The sequence below is a fragment of the Dermacentor silvarum genome, chromosome 3, assembly GCF_013339745.2.
Source record: "Dermacentor silvarum isolate Dsil-2018 chromosome 3, BIME_Dsil_1.4, whole genome shotgun sequence".
NCBI classification, from domain to species: domain Eukaryota; kingdom Metazoa; phylum Arthropoda; class Arachnida; order Ixodida; family Ixodidae; genus Dermacentor; species Dermacentor silvarum.
This window is the reverse complement of record NC_051156.1, coordinates 181,141,827-181,167,250: the sequence shown is the minus strand read 5'-3', so window position 1 is coordinate 181,167,250 and position 25,424 is coordinate 181,141,827. Positions and strand designations below refer to the sequence as shown.

At 42.6% G+C, this 25,424-nt stretch overlaps 1 protein-coding gene across 1 annotated transcript in view; it reads left to right on the top strand.

The window, feature by feature from the left end:
• The window catches only part of LOC119446178 (syntaxin-like), a 30,725-nt gene extending 7,764 nt beyond the window's left edge, over positions 1–22,961 (top strand). Inside the window, exons 2-10 of the mRNA XM_037710538.2 lie at positions 942–1,013; positions 6,341–6,440; positions 7,449–7,523; positions 10,144–10,217; positions 11,054–11,162; positions 12,567–12,640; positions 13,532–13,669; positions 17,561–17,671; positions 18,959–22,961. Of these exons, the coding sequence (XP_037566466.1) occupies positions 942–1,013; positions 6,341–6,440; positions 7,449–7,523; positions 10,144–10,217; positions 11,054–11,162; positions 12,567–12,640; positions 13,532–13,669; positions 17,561–17,671; positions 18,959–19,036 (831 nt within the window). The 3' untranslated portion in view covers positions 19,037–22,961. The remainder of the gene's footprint in view (positions 1–941; positions 1,014–6,340; positions 6,441–7,448; positions 7,524–10,143; positions 10,218–11,053; positions 11,163–12,566; positions 12,641–13,531; positions 13,670–17,560; positions 17,672–18,958) is intronic.
• Positions 22,962–25,424: the final 2,463 nt, after the last annotated feature.

Genomic DNA, 25,424 nt, shown 5'->3' with positions numbered 1-25,424 from the left:
ATTTCGATGGAGGCGAAATGCAAAAACGCCCGTGTGCTTGCGTTGTAGTGCACGTTAAAGAACCCCAGGTGGTCAAAATTTCAAGTTCAGAGTGGTCTAAGGGCCCTTTAAGTATAGTGTACACTTAATGTGGCGTTAATTGAGGCTCCCAAGTGCTGTAGATTGGTTAAAATTTCCTGAAGTCCAATAAAATAAGATTCAAAACAGAATTAAGAATGACTATACAAACAGATGCACACACACAGCCATTTTATGTAATGCAGAAAAAACAGCATATTTTGTTGATCATTGCATCTGTGTTTCATCACACGTCTCACTTGTTTTATCTATCACCACAAGTTGAACAAAATAGGTAAGTCACCTGGAACCATCAAGCCACTCACACTCTTTTGAGGTCTTTTGCTCGTAAACATTTAATGTTTGTCTAACTGAAAACTTAGGTTCACATAAAATTATCTATTCAGTTAGGCCATCCAAAGCTCATAGTGACACAGTGACATCATCCCACAGAGAAATATCCTTTTTTTTTTTTTCACTGTTAATACATACTGTGAATGACATACTCGACACCTTGATGTTCCAAGTTTTGGTTACAGGCCGAAATTTTAATATGTCACAGGCATTAAATTTCACAGGATGGCCATGCCACTACAGATTTGTTCTACAAAAAAAGATTGACCCTGCATGTGCAGGAAAATATTGCCTTTTTAAAAAATATTGTTAGACATTTAGCTTCTCTGCTCCTACTCTTGCGAGTTCCTTCTAATAAAGGCCATAGCTTGGTTGAGGTACTTTTGTGGGAAAGGGTGGCACTCGCCTGATGAACTGCATTATTGTGCGCATGACCTCACTGGTGCATGTTGTCTACTAAGCATCACATTAATTCTATGCCATACTTTCTACCTTCTGTAATTGTGGCACCTTTTATCTTGCCTTTACAGGCACAAGGTGAAGACGACGTTTCCGTCACAGTAGAAGATGGGGCAAATTTCATGGAAGAATTCTTTGCAGAGGTAAGTAAAGGCTACCCATTCTCTCATCGGTTTGAAGCACGGATGGATGCCAGTAGCCTGCCACTAGTAGGTCAATGAAAGGTGTTTCCTGCACCCACCGCCTCTCGAAATATTTGCCTCCAATTGCGGAAGTAGTCTTTGAAGGAAAAGCTGGACTGAATGAATGAAAATGTCATGTATTATGCGAGCACCCACCCTTTTGTTCAGTGAGCACCTTACGAAGACTCGTAAACCCGCCACAACAGCCCAGTGGCTATGGCCGTGCGCTGCTGAGGTCGAGGTCGTGGGTTCTATCCCTGCCATGGTGGCCCCATTTCAATGCGAACAAAATTCAAGAATGCCCATTTGTGGCCAAACGAGTCCACCTTAATTTGGGTGCATGTTAAAGAAACCCAGGTGGCCAATAATTAACCCGTGCCTCATAATCAGACCATGGTTTTGGCATAAAAAAAACTGAATTTCTATGAAGGCCGAGATCGTTAGAAGCCAGTGAAAATGGGCATGTTCCTGATGTCGATGTTCAGTTCGCTTTTAAGATAACGCGGCAAGTTTAAGATAACGCGGTTTGCACTTCGTGAGCTCTTGAAGTTTGGCTGCTAGTGGAAGCAGAGTTGATGCACATGAAGGGAAAGCAAAGGCACCTACTGCAAGTCATCTGCTGCGAACCCATTTTTTACCATTGCTATGGCGGCTGAGTGGTTGTGGTGCTACTGCGCATGAGGTCGCATGTTCGATTCTCAGCTATGGCCTTTCTGATGTGGGCATAATGCTGAAACACTTATGTACCAAGCGCAGAGTTTCTGTTGACAGACCTCTAGGTTGTCGAAATGAACAGTATAGCGCTCTCCTATTTGGCATCTCTGATTGGCTATATGTCAATATGGTACGTTTAACCCCATGAATCAAGCAATGGATCAGCCAAACTATTCTAGAAGTTTCCGGGGTAAGATTTGCTTGTGAGCGGTGGTTGTGTGCTCCCTTTAACAGTATGGCACACTGATGCTGTCCTTGGATGATTTCCTTACAATGTCATACGGCATTGGCCTTCTATATGGTAAGCGCTTTTGTATCGAAATAGGAGAGAGCCGCTGTATCGGAAGTCCCTGTCAAAGGTATGTGGGGCATGTCCCGAGCTGGTCACTGAGAGGCCATTTGGTCTTGCTTCCTAGAGCCCTGAAATAGAGTATGAGCTTTGTGCATGCTACGGCACTAGCTCTGACCATGGGTATTAATGGTCTGCCAGATTCTGCCAAAGAATGTACAGTGTTCTACAATTCAAACGTGATAGTCGGAGTGCATGGCTACCAGTGCTTTTTGTGCCACCAGTGGGCGCTGAGGACACCAAGCTGAGTCATTGTGGCATACGAGGAAAGCAAGAGATTTTGTGATGGCCTTGCGACTGCATTTGGCCGCCCAGCAATCGCCCAGTGCTCGCATGTGGTGCAAGAAGTGCCGACCGCCATGCGGCCTGATTATTGCGTCTGGATCACTAAACACTGTACATATCCCACTGTTCGCACTTGACCATTTTGTCCAAATCAAACATAGCTATAATTTTAGGTGCCTTTATTTGTCTTGAACATTTTGTTTCCATCGCACTGTCAGCTTTAAAGGCTTTTTTTTTTTCTTTTCATACATCAGTACTTTCATTCTTGGCTGCTTAGGAATTCACACAATTATTTCTTAGGGGAAATTTGATGCTAGTGCCTGTATGAGCCTCCAGTACAGCTGATTTTTTTTTTTTGGGGGGGGGGGGGGGGGGGGGGGGGGTTATGATAAGAAGTGCTTGGCCCTGATGGAGTTGGCTTCTAAGGTGACCAGACAGCCTGATTTAGGCAGGACACATCCAGTTTTACCACTGTGGTCTCACTGTCCCACGGCTTATGTGTGGGACGGTGTTTTGTCCCACTTTTGCATCTCCGATACCCGAATTGTATCAAAATGCCTGCCCTGTGGTGCCGAATCAGCTGTTCACTTTCTCGTGTGAGGTGGCGCCACTTTCAAAAAGACTCAAAAGTCAGGGAAGAAAGCAAAACATTGCCAGAAGTGAGGCAGCAGCACCTGTGATCTTATAAAGGTCCCGAAAGTGAACCGTTCGCTTTCCCTCGTATGATTGGTCAGAATGACACTTTTGCTGACGAAAGTAGAATTCTTATAACAGTGTCAAGACAAGTGAGCGGTTCATTTTATGAAACATTGTAAGATCGCAGCCTTCCTAGAACACACAATCACTTAACGGCTTGTACGTTCTCTCGACGCAGCTACAATGGGCTTCTCGATGTTGTGGCTAACGCACGTGGTGTTGAAAGCACATGGAATAATGCCAAAACACAAGTGCAAATTTACTGAATAGCTTGGAAAAAGAGTTTCCTATCACATAAACAAAACTCGGAAGAAATTATCGTTTCGATCTCTGTCTCTCGTCCCACTTTGGCGTTTGAGGAATCTGATACTCGAATGCCAAACGTACTGGAAGGCCCGTTAAACTGAAACTTTGTCCGACTTAATAGATAGGAGTGGCACGCTTTGGCCACACCTCGCCGTTGAACAAAAAGAAAATAATAATTATTATTATATAACAGTAATTGGTTTGTGTTTAGCCTGTTAATGTTCACTTCACTTTATTTCCTTAAAGGCCCCCAGGGTTGGGAGTATTACATAAGGGAAACTCTTATGTAATTGAAGAGTTTCCCTTATGCTTGATTATTTGACGGCTTGATTATTTTCACAGCTTCCAATAGTGTTGTCTTTTTAGAATATTCAGAGCAACTCACCCATGACAACTATTTTTGTTTTAATTGCTACCCTTTTTTTCTTTTTTTTTTTTTGTTTACGTTACCCTGGTCTAGCACAACGTGTACACTTATTTTGTACACTGAAAAAATTACACGATGAACTGAGTTATTTGTGAAGGCTAAAACATTCAGTTAGTGTTAAGAAATACTGTGGCACAAAGAGACATTGAAATAAATGAGAAAAAAAAGTGTTCTGAAAGAGTGTCGTTAGCCAAGCCAATTACCCATCGGCATACTTCCCCTCATTCGTACTGGGGCCACAGCTGCCGCACCAAGTTGGCATCTAGCAGTGTTTGTACGGGACTCTGCGCGCCTCGCGGGCGACTTTTGCCGGCAGCGGCCAGCTGCTGCCTTATCTCCCAACTTCACGATGACATTTTGACGTGACCAGGGCCGTCTGCAGTCTAAAGCTCCCCTCTGTGGCTGCTGCTTTCACAGCAGCAGCATTTCCGAGAGTTCGCTGCCCTTCGCGCCGCAGCTGCATGCATGACAGCTAGCAGAGCCGCAGAGTGACGCACGTGTCGTTTCTGTCTTGCTTGAGCCCTTGGGCCTATCACTGTTCTAGAAGGAAGAGAATTGTACTTGCACGCTGCACCACTGTTGATTTCTCTCGCCTCACCGGAGGTTGGCTCATTCTTTTCCATGAGAAGGTTACATCCGCACGTTACCAGCTGTTGCATTACAAATGAGTAATCGTGTGTCGAAACGGGTCGAGACCTTAGAGTTTTGTTCTTTTTACATTTTTCCTCGGTCCTTTAGCTGATTGCAGGCTGCGTTTATACCATTCAAAAGCATTTTAATGGGAACCTTTTGGGGAAGCTTGCACAAATGTCATCCGGCGCTGTACCGGGTACTTTATCGATGACTTTAGGTAATTTAAGTATGCCCCGGGCTGCAAACCGTCCCGTTGGGATCATCTGTACCTTCTGGCTCTTCATTCCAATCAGCCTTACTCAGTTGCACTCATGAACCACATTTCCACTTTCTTCTTTTTTTCTTATTCTTTTGTTTTGTATTTTTTTTTTTTACATGCAACAGGGCTTCCCAGTCACAATTAACCGCTTTTTGATTCACATGTAGCTGATTTTTGCTAGGCAAATTAACAGCTTTTGAACAAAAAGAAAATTTAAAAGAAGCAATACAATCTACATAAGAGGTATTTACTTGGTGATGCGGTACTTGTGCCAGCAGACGGAAAACTCATCGCATTTGAAGTATTGAAGCGAGCCAGTTATCAAGGCATGCCCACTAGTGATAGTCTTAGGACTAGCAAGAGTCCTGAGGCTTTCATCAGGTTCAAAATATTCATGGCTGATATCTGACAGGAAGTACAATTTTGTTCCACATAGTTTTGTTTTACAGCGCATAAGGAAGGCATTCTGGGAAAAGGTAAGCTGAACATGAATGTGTCTCATGGCATATTCGTAGAGGGATATCTTAAAACTGGTGCTAGTCTCTGGTTTCTTAATAAGTGGACCTGCCTCAAACACTGACCACATTGTGTTTTGCAATTCCAGCATGTGCCCTGAAGTAATTAAGCAAATATTAGTGAATGTTTCCATTATTGTCATGCAATTTCTGATGTTCAACTGGCATGAACTGTTGCTGAAAAGAAGGTACTCTTATGTCTCTAATCAACTGCTAAAGGTATTCACTGAAATACTTGATGTATAAAAAAAAGATGTATAAAAAACATGCATTCAAAAAGTTATAGCTTGCATGGCTACGAGATTGTCATGTATATTATTCAGATTTTCAATATTTGTAGGAATGCTATGTTGTTACATATCGGTGTTGGGATATCTGGTTCATCATATGCCATCTAATGACATTTCTTCAGTGTTTTTCTGGTGAGATTCGTGTCACAAATAAGACTGCTTAGCAGACTTTGATGCAACTTCTGACTGAGATCTCCATAGATCACTCACAGTACAAGAACATGCGTTTTTCTCTTAAAATCGTATAAAAATTATTTTGCACTTACCGCTGCTCTGTTCTTATTGTAATTTTGCAGCACGATCACATTTTATAGTCCAGATCGTTCAGTATAACACTTGACAAGGTTAATTACCTGGTTTTAAGGCAAATATGACAAGTTCTCATGTGCATCTTTCAAGTGCATCTGCGAGCAATTAATGAAAACCAATCTCGAAAGCCATGCTTTGTCGTATTGCAGACAGTGAAAGTGGCATAGCCGCCATGTTTTAAGCATCGCTTACTGCAAGGGGCGCAGGTGAAGGCAAATCGAATGGTTTTTTTTTACATGACACTCCAAGCAAATAGCAGCGCTAAGTGTATTACTGAACGATTCAAACCTAAATGAGTCGTTAAAGAACCGCAGGTGGTCAAAATTAATCCGGAGCCTTCCACTATGGCCTGCCTTATAATCAGAACTGGTTTTGGCACGTAAAACCCCAGAAAGAAAAACCTAAATGAGTGCTTTCTTTATAATAACTTGAATGGGGAAATTTTACTCGCACGTTGATACTTAGTGTTTATAAAATGCTCCCTTTCTCTGCGTTCTATTTTCAGGTGGAGGAGATTCGGGAGAATATCGACAAAATACAAGCAAATGTCGAAGAAGTCAAGAAAAAACACAGTGCCATTTTATCAGCTCCACAGACTGATGAGAGTATGTAGCATCATACTTTTTTTCTGAGTGTCGGATGGGGGGCGGCTTACTGAATGCAAGCTGAAAGCAGCAACTTGCATTGCTGCCACCAGACATCAAAGTCTTCGGGACTAAGAGCACAGGTAGAAAAGCAATTGTTCACAGCTTCTAACTGCCAGCTATAAAAATGGCTTCATAATAAGCAAGCACATTCTTTTTTTCTCTTGTCAGTAAGTGGGGTAACAGCATCCCCACATCAAAACGAAGGGGGTGAAGTTTGTAAAAGATAATACCATTTCCACATTACAGGCATTTAATCAGTGTCCTGTATTGTTGGTTATCTTATTTTACTTGGCATTCGGTTACTGAATGCAAGGTCGCTGGTTCAATTCCCAGTGTGGGTGGCCACATTACGACGGGGGAAGAACGCAGTAACGCGCGTGTACCGTGCTTCAAATTGACGTTAAAGGGCTCCAGATTGTCATACATAATCTGGAGCCCTCCAGTATGTATCCATCATAATGTCACAACCCACTGTGCTATTTCAGTAGATTGAATGCCATAATATTGTTTTAATTATATTTTACGCTAACATTTTACACGTGCCATGGAAAGGAAAACAATGGGTGCAGCACTGAGAGGGAGAAAAATGCAGCTGTATGAATTTAAAGATCAAATGCTGGTTATGATATGTGCGCTGTATTCAATTTGAGATTCAAGGGTGAATAAAAAAGTGGCGCAGGTCATGTTAAGAGTAGAACACCATTGGTGTATTAGGTTACTAATGTAGATCCAATAACTTGCTCAACTGCATACGTTTGTACCACTGTCGGCACTGAGGGATGGCTAATCTAGTTGACAGTGACAGAGGAGAGATGCAGTCATGAGATTAGACAATCGGGACATGGGTATTCAGATTTGTAGAGGTCTTTATTCTGCAGTGGGCTTGAATTAGCTCATTGGTAATCACGGTTGGGATATTACTGTACTGTATTGTTTTTTTTTTTCTGCCCATGTTTTGTGACACAGAGGTCAAGCATGAGCTGGAGGACCTTATGGCCGACATCAAGAAGACTGCCAACAAAGTGCGGGCCAAGTTAAAGGGTGAGTGCCACCACCAAAATGATGGCCGTACTTGTTGCTTTCTCTTACAGCCCTACAAGGGCTCTGCAATAATTTTTCAGTGCTACTGGTTCGCCTTTAGGTCTGTTCCCTGCACTTCACAGAGATGAGAGGCAAAAGAACCAAGGGGTAAATTTGTGCTCATGTAGCTGAAGTTCTTCACCTGAGATATCCCATAACTCAAGCAAGAGTTATCGGCTCGCCTCATGGCATTTTTCAGCTTGCCGTTTCAGTCTGTTGACGATGCCCCTTCGTGCTGCCCATCAAAACAGGCTCGTAAAGGAATTGAGTTTGTCATGGTTGCCAAGTCCATTCAACTCGCGCCTAGTGCTGGTAATGTCACATGACCTCGCATGTCAAGTGCCACTAGTCACTGCTTCTGGTCCAACCTGAAGCAACACCTGTCATTTGCTGCTCACCTTTGGGACACGACCTATTTAAAAGAACTATAAAACAGAAATTTGTTTCTCTCGCATGTGGATCATGACAACATGGGTTGTTTAACCACACATTACATATTCTTATCTGATCGCCGAGAGGTACTCACTAACATCTTACCGGTCCAGAAAATTGCTACTGTAGGGTGATGACAAACAGTGCTACATTAGATTTATCACACCTACTGTTCAGTAATCAGATTTGACTACTCTCACAGGTGCATTGAGGCACCACTACATTTTGTACTGTGAGGAGATTGAACAAATATCAAGTGCTTAAATATGCTTTTGAATGCATTTTCTAGCTCTCAAGGCTTTCTGAAAGAATTTTCTGGGAATGTTCTTGAAATTTCACCAAGTTGGCTTTTGCTCATTACCAGAAAGGTTATTCTACCATATATATAGATAAGAGCACAAAGAAGGTTTGCAGTGCGCCTGATCGCATCGTGGAAAAGTGCACACGAAAGTGCCCGGTGCGGTGACCTCATTTATATTTGACTATGAAAGGTGCCATCGCTCTGTAATTTAGCGCCGTAGTTCTGGAGTGTGAAATTGTGGCCCCTCCTTCACTTTATACTTACTTCCCTGTGGATCTTGCTTGTCCTTGAAAGACCATGGAAAGCACAATGGAATTGTTATACCATATTCCTTATTTCAGCTGTTATATGATTGGTGCTCCATATTTGATGTCATGGCCAGGAGTTGTGCTTGGTAGACTAAGGACTAAGGACTCTTGGGACTTGGTCATAGTTGCGCACACATTAATAACTGCAAGGAGTCTTTACTTATATACTTTCCTTCTGTTACTCTTGCTCCTTAAAAATTTGTATGTTTAATGTTCCTAATTGTTTGCTGTGTTATCTAGTTTTACTCAGTTTTGTTACTGCTTTGGTGCCAATAGTGTGTTATTTACTGTATTGTTAATTACTTGTATGAGGTCGCCCTGACATTATTGTAACTCCGAGACCTCCTCCTGTACTATAACCGAATGAATAAAATTGAGAATCGAGAAGAACCGTCATCAATCCACAGCTAGTACAACGCTGCATATGATGTGTGGTAGCTATGGGTTTGATCCCAAGCAGTAGCAAGTTTATTTATATTTTATTTCTTTATACTTTCTTTCATTTTAGAGTTTAGGCTGACATACTCGTATTAGCATTGCCATATGACTCTTATACCGAGGTGTAGCCACAAACAGAAATTCTAACAGTGGCATCTGATGGTGCTGTGCTGAACCACAATGTGTCAAAAACATTATTTGTTGCGCAACCTTTTCAGTAAGAATAAAGTTGAGGCCGTCGTTGCTGTTGAACATTTATACCAGTGGATATATAATACAGGTGTCACACTGTGCACCATTGAACGTGATTAAGTCCGATTTGGATTGAGTATCTCGACAGTGATTGGTTCCTTTGCACAATCTGCGGAAGGGAGCCAATTGCGGTTGAGAAATTCGATTCCGATCTTGCTCAGCTGCAATCGAAAGGGCACCATGGGACACCGATATAAGACATAGTTGTACCTGCTGCTGTGGCTCTGTGGCTATAGTGTTTTGCTGCTGAAAACAATGTCGATTTTTGGTTGCTGCAATCGCATTTCGAAGGGGGGAGATTGCAAGAACACTCGTGTACTTAGATTAAGAGCATGTTAAAGAACCCCAGGTGAGGTAGTCAAAATTAATCCAGAGTCTCTAACTACAGCATCTATCACAGTCACAGTGTTGCTCTGGGATGTTAAAACCCTATGAGCCAATCAAAAGCATTGTTATACATTACAAGAAGAGTTCTGTGTGTTTTGATTGACAACTGGCTTTGCAAGAGGTTACTGCCGATTCTGTCGTTCCAAGCCATGTCTTAATACCGGGCATGGTAAGTCGTAATGTAATCGTATTGTATAGCTAACATTTATCGCCCACCCTAAGCAAAAGTAATAGTATAATGTTTCCCTATGGTTAAATCACCTATCTTTGCATTTGCCTTCTTTGGCTTCAGTGCCTGTTACCCTCTTTGGTAGTTTTGTTCAGCAAGTTTTACGTTTTACCTGATTCTCCCGTTTATAGCATCTAAATCTCTTGAAACCCGTTGTCACACAGTGCATATTCGAGAATGCCGTTCATCATTGATATTTATTTTCTTATTTTTTTCTCTCGATCCTGTTTTCAGTCATGGAGCAGAACATTGAGCAGTTGGAACAGACGCAAATGATGTCCGCAGACTTCAGGATACGCAAGACACAGGTAAATAGACAAAATCATTCTGACCTTGCATCACTGTGTGACCTGACTCTGAAGGAGAAAGAAAAAGCATTTCTTCCTGGTAAACATGTGTAGTGAATTTCGAAGAACACTGTTTTGAACTCGTGAATGGTATGTTGTTACCCATAAAACATAAATTTGGCAGGTTTCTTTTAAGTAGTCACTAATGCAATTAAGAGCCGATGCTTAAAACAGCACAGCAATAATATCCCTTGTCAGCAGATTCAGCCTATTGCACCCCTGTGTAAAAAAAAAGAAAAGAAATCTTAATGCCTAATTGCATTAAATGGAGGAACCTACAGTGCTTTTTTCTTCCAATGGCTGAACATTTCATAATACAATTGTATTTCCAAGAAAAGTATAAGGATTATACTACTTCCGAAAAACTTTATTTGAGCCTTGAATTGACAGCTGCTGGCAGCTTTTGTGTGTTGATGTGAGCACATTTGGCCTGTTCATTTCAGGTTGCACACATACACTACTGTGTGCTATCAAATTGCAGCAACCTTTAGACTTTGTTATGGCTTGAACATTGCTCAGTTGGTTTTGTAGTCATAGTGAACATCTAACAGCTGAAAACCAAAGGATACACTGACACAGGAGAGTCGGCGCCAATGTGTGTCGTCCGTTGTCTTTTCAGGCCGTTTGATGTTCACATGTGGTTAGTGCAGGATGCCTGTAATGAGCCAACCAGAACATTTCATAAAATTTATAATGCTATCTCCCCTGTAGCCGCTACTAAACTGACCACCTCTCTCTTTTTCTTGTCTCTTCTCTACATTTTCCTGCCACCCTCTGTATCTGTTTTCGACATGCAGCATTCAATGCTGTCTCAGAAGTTTGTGGAAGTGATGACAGACTACAACAAAACCCAAACAGATTACAGGGAGAGGTGCAAGGCTCGCATTCAGCGGCAACTAGAAATCAGTAAGTGCCACACTTGTTTGAATAATTTGTATTTGAACAGTTTGCTAATGTTGGGTAGTGTATTGACCCCAAACAGACCAGATCTGGAAGTGAATTTTGGCCTGTTTTCACAGAGTTGCTGGCAAAGTTAATTTGTTTATTGCAATCATCATTAGGCTTGTCAGCTTTCAGCCTTTTTTGTTTTAAAAGGCAAATGAATTTGTGTTCTCACATGCATGAATCCACTGGCGGGGTCAGATTCAGACTACAGACACTGCCTGTGGTCTGGACTGCAGTCTTCATATAGCCTGAAAATTTGTCAAAATCTCTAAGGCTGGCCAAGAGTAATCACCATCATTGGGTTAGTGCAAGGTTGTTTTGCGAGGGTGACAACCAGTCACTGGCCATTTTTGCTCAAGGATCTTCAAAATTCATACAAGGAAGAATAGGTATTCTTAGTATGAAATATCATGCGTTTTTTGTGCTACCTATGGGCCAGCTGTGCAATTTATTTGGGCTTGTTTTTAGAGGCCTAGCTTCTTGTTTGCCCAAACACATCGGGTCAACCCAATTGACCGTCATATCAAGGCCCCAGGATTTATTGATTTATTCATTAACTTTAGTTTGCTTCTGTATCATTACAAAATTGTGAAGCACCTAATTTTGTTTTAGCTAGAAACCTGAAGTGTCTCCAGGTGGCTTGAATCACTGCTGTTTGTATGCCAAGAAACAACCAGTGCTCTGCTTTGTACAGTTGAAAATAGATGCAGGAAAAGGATGTATATTATTCAGAAATATTTAGTAGTTGTCTTTAGACAGTTGTGTAATTATAGAGCTGTAACACTGTAAAAAGAGCACTGATCTGTTGAAGAGTCTCAGGTTGGGCTATCATGTTTTGTTATTATTGGATTACCTTGAGTTAATGTTGTGAACTTACCTTCATGTGTTCTTCGGTTAGGCTATGCATGCTAAGAAGCACTGGGTGGTGTCCGAGTTCAAAATGATGTTCATGTTTGTGGAGAGCCTCTAGTTCTCCGGAGACCATTACAATGTTCAATGTTGATAGGTTTCATTGTACTGAAAAATCTCTGCTTGATGACCCAGCCAGCTAGCTGTGGGCTGTACGCAGACATGTCAAGTGCAGCATGTGGCTTGTGATCCAGTGTCTGGCCTCTGTTGACAAAAAGCATGGCGTCATCCTTTTCTTTTCTTCTTGTTTAATTTTCGAAATTTGCTGAAGGTTTCAGGTTGCCTTGGTTTAGACACTTGTTTATTTCATAACAGAAGGATTGTCTTGCCCTTTCATAGTCTTATTGTACGAAGTTCTGATGTGTGCTTGAGATGTACTGTTGTCAAATGTCAAGCTGTCATAGGCTTCTGCAGTTGTAGTGCGTGACCACACCGTATACGCTTTGTCTTCTGCAGCTGGGCGTATGACAACCAACGAAGAGCTTGAAGAGATGTTGGAGAGCGGGAACCCTGCCATCTTTACACAAGGAGTAAGTGTTTACATGCTTCAAGTGACCGGCCGCAGTGACAAGCATTTGACTGCCTTTTAAGTGAAGCTTAATGGGAAAGTGAAATATGTTTCGTTGTAGAAAGTGTTACGAAAATAGCACCAGAAGGACAAGTGTCTCAACGTGATTGAATGGTGTCGAATGTTGCTAATGTTGCATACCTCTGTCTGTCTGTCCTGTCTGTCTGTCTCTCTCTGTCTGAGTGTGTGTGCGCTGAATGTTAACAAAATGAAACAACAATACACACTTTGGTCTTGCAGCTGTACCTATGCATTCTATTGAATGCAGCCTTGTTTGTACTTTACTGCACACAATGACACTTGTAGTGAAAGACACATGGAGTTTAGAAAAGTTATACCAAGAGGACAAGTCTTAATGTGATTGAATGGTGTCAGATCTTGCTAATGTTGCATAGCTGTTTGCGTTTGTGTGTGTGTGTGTGTGTGTGTGTGTTGCATGCATGTGTGTGCTGCATATAAGAGAATGTTAACAAAATGAAACAACATACACACTGGTCTAGCAGCTGTACTTTTGCATTCTATTGAATGCAGCCTTACATGTACCTTTAGTGCACACATTGACACTTGTAGTGAAAGGCACGGGGATTTTAGAAAAGTTATCAGTCGTTGGTTTTATTGCTGCTCGTCGTCTTGGACACTTCAGCGTGCAGCTTCAGGCTTTTATAGGGGTGTTCAGTACTACTGAGATCTAGAGTTCAGCAGCTTCCTTGCTTCCTAGTTTTTTAAGTTCTCTCTTATCGCAGTTGATAACCGCCACAAGCTGTGCAAAATTGGCACACTTCTTGCAAGCAGCGCCATTTTGCAGAGGCTAATTCACCTGCGATGCTGTCCCTCCCCCTTCCCTCTTGGTTAGATCATCATGGAGACACAGCAGGCGAAGCAGACACTGGCTGACATCGAGGCCCGGCATGCAGACATCATCAAGCTGGAGACGAGCATTCGGGAGCTACATGACATGTTCATGGACATGGCCATGCTCGTAGAAAGCCAGGTATGTGCACTGGGGATGAGCGTCTTGCTTGAGCGAGCATTGTTCTACAGGTGGTTCCCAAATGCTGCGAAAAAGCCCATGCAGAATATAAATGACCTCTTTGAGTCGGCCTCCTTTTGGCTTCTCTTTTACCCCCTGTCACACAGGAAGATTGCTGTCATTTACACCAAATGGCGAACTAGGCAGACCTTTACTTTTGATTTCGAGGAGGCATTGGTGACCATGCTGGCAGCATATGAAAATGTCACTTTTCTGCTCAACTTGGTCAACTCGTTGGCCGAAGTGGCATGGTTGTGCTGGCAGAGCGGGATCGGGTCCATATTGTCGAGCGGCGCACGGTTTGCGGTGTCCGACGTTTTCTCAAAGCTGTCTGAATTATCGGTCGGTGACTGTATCGTAACCCCAAGGACTAGAGCCTTGCAAATTCATTTTTGGAGACACTGTCTCGGAAATTACGAATCACCATGCTAATGCAACTACAGTGGAACCCGCATATATCGAACCCACTTATAACGAATTATTGTGTATATTGAACAGCTGTAAAATTCCCTTTAACATCCCATGCAAATGTATAGGGCTGGTGCAGGCGTATATAGAGCACCCGTTCACCAGCACATTCGATATACCGAACACGGCGCCACGCCGAAGACCTCAAAGTGCACTTCTTTGTGCACTTCGAGGTCTTCTGGCACCTGGAGTTGGAGGAAAAGAGAATGTGCAGTCCGTTGAGGCATGTGGGTCGTGTGTGCAGTCAGTTGAGCCCCGTCGAGCTGTTCGGCTAGCTCGCGTGCTACCTCGAACGTCAACATTCCTTCTTTCCGATTTTCGTGGCGGCGTCATGGGAGTTGAGTGCCTATTGGTGAGTTGACAAGTAAAGAATCAACTTGGATTTTGCAATGAAGTTGAAAGTGATCCAGCCATTGTATTCAGGTAAATAAAGTGTGCTTGCTTTTTTTTTTTCGCGTTGCGTGCAATAACAATAACACTCAGACGCACTCATCAGTAAGCCGCCATTTGCCTCAGGGCCTATTATGCTATATATCAAAATTACCTATATATCGAACTTTTTCGTGATCCCCTTCAGATTCGATAATCCGGGTTCGACTGTATTTCGACCTGAGAATGCAAAGAGAAAGATAATCACTGGTGTGCCTTGTAGATTGCGTGTCTATTAATTCACGCCACAGCATTTAGAGCTGGTCATTTGGTGGCAATGTGGAATGCCTTAAAAAGCCTACTGTATAGACTCGTGTAAGGGGCACACTTTTTTTTTTTCACAATTTTGATAAGGTATCGAACAGTGCATCAATGTATCGAACAATGTATCGACAAGGTATCGAACAAGGTTTCACAATTTTGATGGGATCGTACCTTTTGGTTTGGTCCCATGTAAGGGATGCTACTAGATGGCTTTAAATACTAGATGCCACTACAAGATGGCTCTCGCCATCTAGTAGCGGCACACGGAAGTACACAGCGTGCGAAAATTCGCTAATGCACGTGCGTGGCATCGGGGCACCGAACGCAATTGCTTCTCCAATGCAATTTTTTTTTTTTTTCCAAATTTTGGGCTGCCAAGTTGGGGGTGTGAACCTTACATGGGTGCGGCCCTTACATGAGTCCGTACGGTAATTCTTTACTGCATCATTAATTTGCTTATCCGCTGAAGCATCGCACACAATGAAAGTATGCCAAAACGTCTATCGTGCGGCACTTTACTCTGTTTTAAGGAAGGAGTGGTGCATGCTCTGAGGGTCTACTGTATCATGCAAAACTAAAAGGCTGAATTTTCTTGGCACATGTCATTACGGTGGCTAGCGGTGCATCAGACTTTGGCCTTTGGCTCGGGTTTTTACGAAATGCGGTCCGTGAGAGGGGATGAGAAATTTCGTTTGAAATAACCATTGCACAGTTCTAGGAGTTCGACTTGCAGGAGGGTATTCCTGTTCAAATACATGTGACTCTGCCAGGACCAACTGATTAATTCTAATTATTCAAACTTCGAATTAATTCATTTCGAATTACCGGGATTTCACGGTATCATCTTTAGATGTTGGGGTTGTGCCTCTTCTCACTAGGAATAAATAAGCTTGTAGGCTGAAAATGAGCTCTCAACATTCACACACGTGAATGGAGACGGATATTTTATGTATTTCCCTATGTTTCACAGCTTCTTGGACCTGACATTCTAGAGTGTGCGCCTGTAAGGACCTCCGGAATTTGTTCTAGCAGAAAAAAAAAAATATATATATATATATATTTCTTGTCCAGGCAGTCTGCACGTTTGCACAAATTTTTTCAGCAGCTGCAGCGACACACATGGAATGCATTGAACTTGTGTTATGGTTCATTTGCTGTGTTGGTGGCTCATGAACTGTTCGCAAGTATTCCTCTTTAAATATTGATAGGCCTTTTATTGTTTGTGCAGTGTTTCTGTTTTTATGACACATTGGAGCACAAGATTATGTGTATCTCCTTACATTTATTTAAATAAAGAGAGCAGGGAGGAGCGGAGTGATAGGCAGAGTAGAGTTTATTGCAGAGAGGCAGAGTTTATTGCTCATGAATTGCAGAGTTTAGGTGAGCCGTCATCAGCTGGTGTGCTTATACAATCACAAAACGAGTGGAGGCACTGCAAAAGAAAAATGACCACTTAACTGCAGTCAACAATACTTCCAGCAGATTCACACGCTTCGGCCTCACACACACACAGCCAATATTCTTTGTAAGCTACAATCCACAGTACACCTTTCTCAAAATGGTGCGCATTTCTCTCTCAAATCCACGCCTGCAGTGTAACATGGAGTTGCATGTGCACTGCAGGAGAATTTTTATGACCTCTTTCGCAGTCATTGCCAACAAATGTCAGGCAGGGGTTGTGAGACCCTCAAAAGCACAAGTAATGTTTGCGATACGATCACCTTATTTGCTAGGTCACATTGCCAGGCACGTTGCCATTAGCAACAGTGTCTGCCAACGCTGCCAGTTCTGGTGGAAAGAAGGAACTGTATGTGCTTCCAAAACTGAAAGGGCGCCCCAAGAAAGCATTTCCGGGAGCAAAAATCAAAAATGCCAGCTATGCATCGCATCGAGAGAGAGGTGTGATTAAAAGTAATGGAGAAGTGCTGCTTGTGCGCGGCGACCGTACGCGTGGCTATGCACGACGGTGAGAAATACCAGTGTTGCTCGACAGTGTATTCGGTGCAGGAATTTTGAACTGGGGGGCCATGCCAAACAAGTGCTGAACTCGGCTGATAGCTATATGCTCGGTGTGGAACGGTCGGTATTTTTTGGTCTCGGAGACGAATCTAGTTCTTTATATCCATTGGCACGACAATTTTATTTCGTTAAAACAAGGTTTTAAATGCGTGGATCTCTATGGGGATTTCAAGGGGAATTGAATTTACTTCGTTATATCCTGTTTCGTTATAATGAGGTTCGAGTGTATTTGCATTTGTACGAGGTAACTACGCTTTGGAGTTATATGGCTCCAGATGTCACTAGCAAACCCACGGCTGGTTACATCTTCAAATTGATCCTAGGACAAACTAAGGGCACAGTCACATTGGGCTGTCTACTTTACGGGATTGGTGTGACAACACTACCAACACGTAGTGCTTGTGATTGTTTTTGGAACAGCAAAGTGTACACAGTTGCGCAAAGTATCGTGTGATTAGCTTGTCACAATACCAAGTGAAATGGTGGGGAAGTGTTTCCATTAGCATGCGAGTGTTTACACTCTAATCAAACGAAACTGTAATTGTTATCCATTACAGTGTTAGATTATTGTTAATGTTTAACCAAACCGTGATTCCTCCTAAGACTCTTCTAAAGCTTTCTGTTTGGCAGCGATCCCTTTACGTTCTGACACACTGCCATGCATTCTTACAGGGAGAGATGATCGACAGGATTGAATACCATGTGGAGCATGCACGGGACTACATCGAGACTGCCAAGCAGGATACCAAAAAAGCACTCGTCTACCAAAGCAAGGCCCGAAGGGTGAGTTTGATGGGTTTACTTCGGCCTCTGCTGCGCCGCTATACCAGCAGCTCTGCTTTCACGGACAAAAGCAGATGAGATGCTCAAATAGCAGCAGTCATTTCATCTAAAGCTAGCTTGACGTTTTATCATTCATCATTTAGGACACATGCTATTCTACCACGCAGCTCACACAACATATAATAGTGCGCACAAAACGGGGTAGTGTGATGTGTAATTGTCTTGAGTTTTTAAAAAGCAGATGTCAAACAATCGTCAGCCATTTTTTTTCTTTTTTCTTTTTTCTATTATTATTTCTTCCTTTTTTTTTCTTTTTTCCCAGCGCTTACTTAAGAAGATTGTGTGACCAAATGATAGCAACCCTGAGCGGCACACTCTCAACTTAAGCTCCTCTACTGGCGACTTGTAGGTCCCTATGATTAGCTAAAAGTGCCACTTGTTTAGAAAGTACTGGCAAAACGTGGTGGTGCTTTTATAGTAAGCATAGCCGAGAGTGCAGAGGAAGCTATTCACTGATGTTCCTTTGTCTTAGCAATTTGATTTTGAAGCATAGGCTCAACTTGCCTTTTGTATTCCAAGGCAAGAAAAAAGACAGCTGTGCTTGCTTTTCAGGTTGGGCCACGTACTCCGCTTGGAATGTTTCAGTGCACATTTACTAAAATGCGAATGCTTTTGCATTTGAGCGCACCAGATATACCTCACCGAGAGCCACTTTCTTTTGAACAAGCACACGCATTCTCGTTGCTTTTGGTATTTAATTGGCAAGCGGAAACTTGGAAACGTGGCAAGCAGCCATAACTGGAGATTTTTGCACGATTTGTGGCCGAGTGCATTTTTATTATTATTATTATTATTACGTATTATTATTATTATTATTATTATTATTATTATTATTATTATTATTATTGATGAATGTCAGGTCAGTATAGTAGTAGCTCACCACAATTTGAAGCAAGGCTTGTTACGCTTCATGTGCAAAAATGAGAAACATTATATGGACACATTTAACTGGACAAATATCTAAAATGAAAAATGGGGTTGTTAGGTCATTCAGGTTCATCCATATGTTGTGTTGATTTCCATCAGTTTATTTTATATTTGTTCTGATTGCTTTGCATTCTTTGAGTATTTTCAGTTTCGTTTACTTACTTTTGTATTTTTGTTTTCCCTCCTTTTTTTCCCCCCCACACTTCCCTGCACTCTTCCTTGTTTTGTTTCCCCACCACTTCCCAATTGCCGATTGTATCTCCTCAACAAAACAACGGCATCTTCGTTTGTGCTCTCCAGAAGTGCATCATTATAATCTCCATCGTGGCTGTGATACTCATCATTATAATTATAATTCTTGCCGTGAATTTGGCATGAGGGACCAGAACAACCAGGACATGAAGGAAGAGGCTACAACTGCGCTCAAGTGCGCGCAAACAGATGCTGACGACGCGTTAAAGTCTGTTGGCAAAGCTGCCCCCTCCTCTTCCCAGCACCGCACATTCATCACGCCCAGCAACAAAACGTGAATGCCCCCCTGAATTTATGCCTCAGTGTTTGGCTGCCTGTGCTAACTACTGAATGACATTTTGGTTGTATCTCTCTCTCTTTTTTTCTTTTCTTTCGTTACTTGATATTCTTCAGTTTCTCTTGTTTGACGAAACTCGGAAGTAAGCTGCCTCTTTTATTGTAGTTGGCTGCAGAATTGAGTTATTCCCCTATTCACAAACAGGGCTTGACTCCATTGAGTGTAGGACAGCGTCGCCTGTTGACCAAAGTAGACGTAACACATTAATAATGTTCTTCAGCCATTCCTTGCGATGAGAAGTTGCTCGAGAAATGTGTATTAACTCCAGTGCCTTCCTGTAAGCATTAAAGAATGTATGATCACGAAATTAGAGACATTGGGATCAATGGGGAGCATTGTGAAAGCAGAGTGACCACTTTGGCCAAGCACCGGCGCTCGCTTTCCACTTTCTGAAGTCCGGTGAATTTGTTAGTGGCGGGGGAACATTTAATGATACAAGAGTTAGCATTTCGTAGATGCAACGAAAAAGTTTGCTGGTCAACGCAAGAACTTGTTCCTTGTGCATTGCTTGTCCTGCACACCGTCGACACTGCGGGTTGGTTGCTGTATATGTGCTCAGCAGGACTTTCCTGGTGGTTTTGTTAATGACTGCTGCATATACGGGAAATCGGTAAGGGACAAACTGAATGAATGTTAACAGCACTGCGAAGGACCGAGTAGCTGAGCTGAAATCAAAAAAAGGGGCTAATTTTATTTGCCTCCTGTGCTGAAACTAATATTTCTGTGTTCAGTGGGCGCCTTTCTCCCGCCACTAATGGGAGTTGACTGTGACACTAGTGGTGCGCTGAGATAAAATATGTGGTGTTGCTTAAATGTGCTGGCTGGCTTAGCGTCCTGCAGGGCTTATCACATGTGGAATGTTATCTTATCTGGCGGGCAAATGTGCGTGAGCACGCATTTGTCTTTTTAATTGTTCATGAGGTGGCGTTAAAAAGAAGACGAAACACGGGGCAGAAGATGCAATACGTTTTGTCTTTTACTTGGCTTTACCTATTCAAAACATGAACCAACAGCTGAAAAGAGCTCATCACGAATATTTTTATTTTTATGCTCCCTTAGCTGATCACTTCATCTTTGGTCTATATTGTAGTGAGGCACGCATTTCGGCTTTCCCGCTGCATCATTTTCTTATTGCTTGTGAACTTCCAGAATAAAAATTGGTAAGTTTCACAACTATACGTGGCTGAAATCTAACAAAACTGTTGTTGGTTGAAATCTAACCCTCAATTCGGGCTAAGAGAGAATGTGCAGAGAAGAAAATTAACCATTGTTGCTGTACTTGATTTGTGTGTGCGCATAACTTCTCATCTTCACCAACAATTTAACTGCAGTGCAATAATCATGAGCAATGTTTAAGCAAGCATTACAATTTATAATTATGAAGCAGCTTTTTTGGCAAAGAACACAGATTCAGTGACATGAAAAGATCCTTCTTTGGTTGTGAAGAACCAATCTATGCTCTGTCATTTGCATTGCTGTTGCATCTAACAGTGTTAACAAAAGACACCTCGGGGGCCTGCAAAAGGTAAATGAGTGAAATCATTAAAAAGTTTACAGGCATTCTGGAATTCCATTGGTAAATACATTGCTAGGTATCCTTGCACAGCATAACAGAGCAGGTAAAAAACAGTATGACAGTTACGAATGACAGGCGTATTTCTTGTAATCTGTCTTGTAATTTCTTGTAAATTTGGCTGCAACGCCACATCTCTTTGTAGATGCCATTGGTTCTCCAATTTCTGCATGTATTGTTTGTAAGGGATGGCTTGCTTGCAAAGCAAGCCTGGGACATTTGCTTGCAAACCTGATGTATGTGTGCTTTTTGTTCCTATGCACTGCGTTTAGCGCAGCACTTCTCGACACACACAAAAAAAATGTGTGTAGTTTTGGGAGGCTTGGCTTGAAACTTTTGGAGGCGTCGCCACTTACTAGTCGCATTGCAAGGTTCACAAACAGCCGGGCTCTTTGTGTGTTTTTTTATGCGACTGCAGTCATGTGTCATGACCCCGATGCATGGTCCAGTGGCCGCATGCTTTCTGAGCAGGTTTTCATTGATTGTAGAGAGCCAGTAGTCCGATTCTGTTTCATCACTGTATTGCTTATTGTCACTTCAGCTCGTGTGGTAATCCTCAGATTTCTCACTTGTTTTTCCTTTTATATTGTTTGCTTGTGCTTAAGGAATTGCATCTTGGAAGATGGTACTTTATGTATACCAAAGCTACCATCATCTGTTCTGTATTCAGATTGATTTCAAATGAGTGTGAATTGGGTGTACCATGTGGCTAACGTACATTTGCTCATAGCTGCAGCTCCGTTACATTCTATGCACACACACACACAAAAAAAGATTGTTGTGGTGATCTTTGGCACTGCCATTATGAACAAATCTTGTCTTGTGCGAAGTAGTTGGAGTCTGCACCAAAGTGTGTTGTTCTCAATTCATTTGTTATTTAGTGCACCCTCCTTCATGTTGGCTGTGGCCAGTTGGTATCTGTAACCTGCGCTGGCGCCCTCAGTGTTGACACTTTTCTTCACAAATGCTACACAAAGTGTGGACTACATGGGCTGGTTTCTTTTGGTTTTTATGCTATTTGAAAAGGACCTTTAAAATCTCAACTTTTCCTTTTTTGCTTTTTTTTTTTCACGTAATAAGGTCTGTATTTCTTAGCTTGTAGGGCATTAGGCACGTTGGGGAAGTGCTAACTACCGCACAATCGTTGCATAGAGTAGTTAAGTCGTTTTGGGTGCAAAGTTACGTTTAGCCTTGCTGAGAAAAACAAATGTCATTAGTTTGGTGCCTTAAATGGTTTACTTGCTACCCATTCATTGCTCGTGCTTTGAGTGTTGACAGTTTTTGCCTGTTGAACACGGGAGTGGAACAAAGACTGCATGCATGCCTTCATTGAGAGTGAGCCTCTGTTGAAAGGCTATATGGACACTTCGCACATCTCGCTCGATGTAGCCAAGGTTGTGAGCCTTGAAAACGAGTCTGAACACTGGCAGAGGCCACCACGCTTCTTTGCTTCGAGTGTGGCCGCACAGTTCAAAGGCATGTGAGCTCGGCCATTTTTGTTCGGCAGGATTGAGACGAGCTTGCGGGATTTTCTATGCCTGGTTTAGCGGCATGTGTTTAGCACTGAGGATTCAAGTCTTACTGTGCCTGACAACTCGTGCGAATATCTGTGATTCCTAAAGAATCCAGGGTAATTGAGGCTTGTGTAATCGGTGTGCCTTCACTTGGAATGCACTCCGTGTTCGCTCGTGAAAGGAAAAATAGAAAATGGCTTGATGTACCTGCTTGTTGGAAATCTTAGTTGCCATCTCAGTTACATTCTTTCTGCTGCTAGCAAGAGCGTAAATCTAGGCGGAAATTTTGTGTCAGTGGCACAAGCCCTTCTTTGGTGGTAGTAGCTATATGACACTTGGCTTGGCTGCTGCTTAGCTAGCAACGTAATGTTGCTACTGTACTCAAAGATTTGTGACCAATCCATGTGGCTTTGTGACTTTCCTTACCCTTGTTTTCTTTTAAGGAAAACAATTGTATTTTTTGAAACTTTTAGTGTGTGATAGTTCATGTGTCTGTTCCTTTGCCCAGAAGTTTCTTTCTCTTTTTCTGCGTCAGTTCCTCGTCCAGGCTGTCGGTAATAGCTCTTTGTGTGCCGGAAGAAAATTATATGTGCATATATATAAAATACAATATATATATATATATATACATTTTATTTGGTTGTTTACTGTGCCGTGATTTTCCTGTGCCTTCTGTTCACCTGTTATTATTTTGGTGTCGTTTTTGTTTTGGTGGGGGGGTGTATAGTTTCTGTTCTCTCAACAGTTCTCTCAAGAATGCTTCTTCAGGGACGCTGCTAGACAAACTTTAACGTATTGATTTGGCCTCTTGCCATGTTCCCAAGTTCATGTAACGCTACATGAAGCCTGCAGTTGAAAGGATGTTCCGCCCCGAGTGACCCTGGCTAACATTACCAGAGATAGATCTAGTAAACACACAGAAGTACTCAAGCAAGTGGGCGGGTGACAGCCTCTGCTTTAGCTCAGTTGGTAGAGCATCACACACACAATGTGGAAGATGTGTTCTGCTCCGACCGGGGTTAATTTTTTTTTAATTAATTTTTTATATGTTTTCAGTGTTTTAACTCAATTCGATTCCCTTTATTCCTTTCTTTTGCTTGAAAGGAAAACGCATTCACTAAAAGCTACAATTCGTAGCTTTAAGAGGTGAATGCACCCTCGACACGACATTTCATTGTCTGTCAGAATTATGGGGCTGTAACAAACAAAAATAGAGCCCTTCGGTTGCACTTATTTCTCTTGCGCAATGCGCAGTATATTAAAGTGTCGGAATAGAATTTATGTTAAAGGATAGAAGGAGCAAGCCTTTAAAGGTATGTGACAGTGACTGGCGAGAGATCTTTTTTTTTTTTCTGATAATTTCTTATATTTGTATCACTGCATATGGAACAACTGCAGAGCGTATGCAAGGTTCACAGTTTTAAGAGAGTAGCTCGTCGATGCTCAGGCAAGCCAGCGTGTTGCAACTGCATGTAGTAGGTCTCAATTACCCAAAGATATTGGCATTTTCATAACAAAAACAATACACGAGTACGTGTCTTGTTACAGGCTGCATAGCGCCAATGTTATAAAGAGACACACTAAAGAGGAATATTCGAGCTAAGCTGAATTAATAACGGCCGCTCTTACAGCGAGAGCGTGGCCTCCGAGATCGCGCAGACCGTTCACGGAGGCTACGCTCTCGTGTCGCCGCCCGGAAGTTCCCGAACCAGCTCGCCGTGACGGCATGTGTTTTCACAGCGCCTGATCGGGCCTTGATCACTTTTAAATCTGTAAAGGACTACAATATATTCTAAAGAAACCCAATGAAAAGCAAGCTAGTTACAAGAAATTTTGCACCAAAAAGGCCCAAATACAATTACCTTGAAATCCTTGACGTCTCATTGACGTGAAGGCGCTAGTATTGGTAGGGTATTGGTTAAGAAAAATGGATGTTTGGCCTTTGATTATCTTCAGTGAAAACCAATTAACGTTTAGCCAAATGAATGAAAACGGCCGTTTTTTTTTTTTTAAGCATACTAAGTAGCTTGCTTTGACATGCTTTTAAGATGTTGTGCGTTCGATTCCCGACCGCGACGGCTCTGTTTCCGCGTAAGCGATCGAATCGCAAGAAAAGCTCTCGCAGTTAGATTTGAGTCCACCTTAAAAGCTTCTGAATAGGTTTAGGCATTGCAAACAGACCAGCAAGGTGCGCATGCCATGCGGTGGCCGCCGTGTCTGCAAAATATTACGCCAGCGCGAGAACAGAGCTGGAAAATCAAAACGAAAGCTGAAGCTTTCTTGTCGGAGGATGCGCTTAAAGCCCATCTCCATACGCGTTTCCAGCGGCGGTGGCGCGTATATGGAGGGGCGTTAGGGGCGCTGTCCTCGCCGGCAAAGACTGACGTCACACATGCCGCGGTGCGGCACTCAAATAGCCAGCAGCAACGCGAACTGGAGCATTTCCACGAAGCAGAGCTGTATGTTCCTAAACATACAGCGCGCGCAAAACTGCCATCCGGTAATGTTCCGCGCAGCAGGAAAAGGTATGAGAGAGTGATGAAGAGGCGTGAGTCGGTGACGTAAACGTCACGTGGCTCTCGGTAATGATCGAATACAACATTGTAGTTTATATCTGGAAGAAGCATTGCCACCACAGGGTCTGGGGGCAATATCTTGTGGGCGCTGTTCGAGAGAATGGGGGCGAGGTTTTCCGGCAAGTGAGGGTAGTTCGCCTCGCGCCATCGCCCAAAAGTTTGTTTGCTTCCCCTGCCATAACTAGACCCCTCATATATATATATATATATATATATATATATATATATATATATATATATATATATATATATATATATATATATAATAAACACTTTTGTGGTAGCCCACCACCTGGACGGCGTTTTACAACTTTCAGTGTGTAACTGAAATTCCCCAGTAACATAGCTGAGGGGGCCCATTAAAGCGCCCCGAGTAGCAGACGAGTTTCCACTTGGCTTCCTCGTTTCTGTAGCCCAACGCACTGTGTGAGTCTGGAGACCTAACCCTCGACACGCGGGCCGCACATTCAGCGTCGATAGCTTGAAAGCACGGCTCCCGTGCCGCCTGAAATTT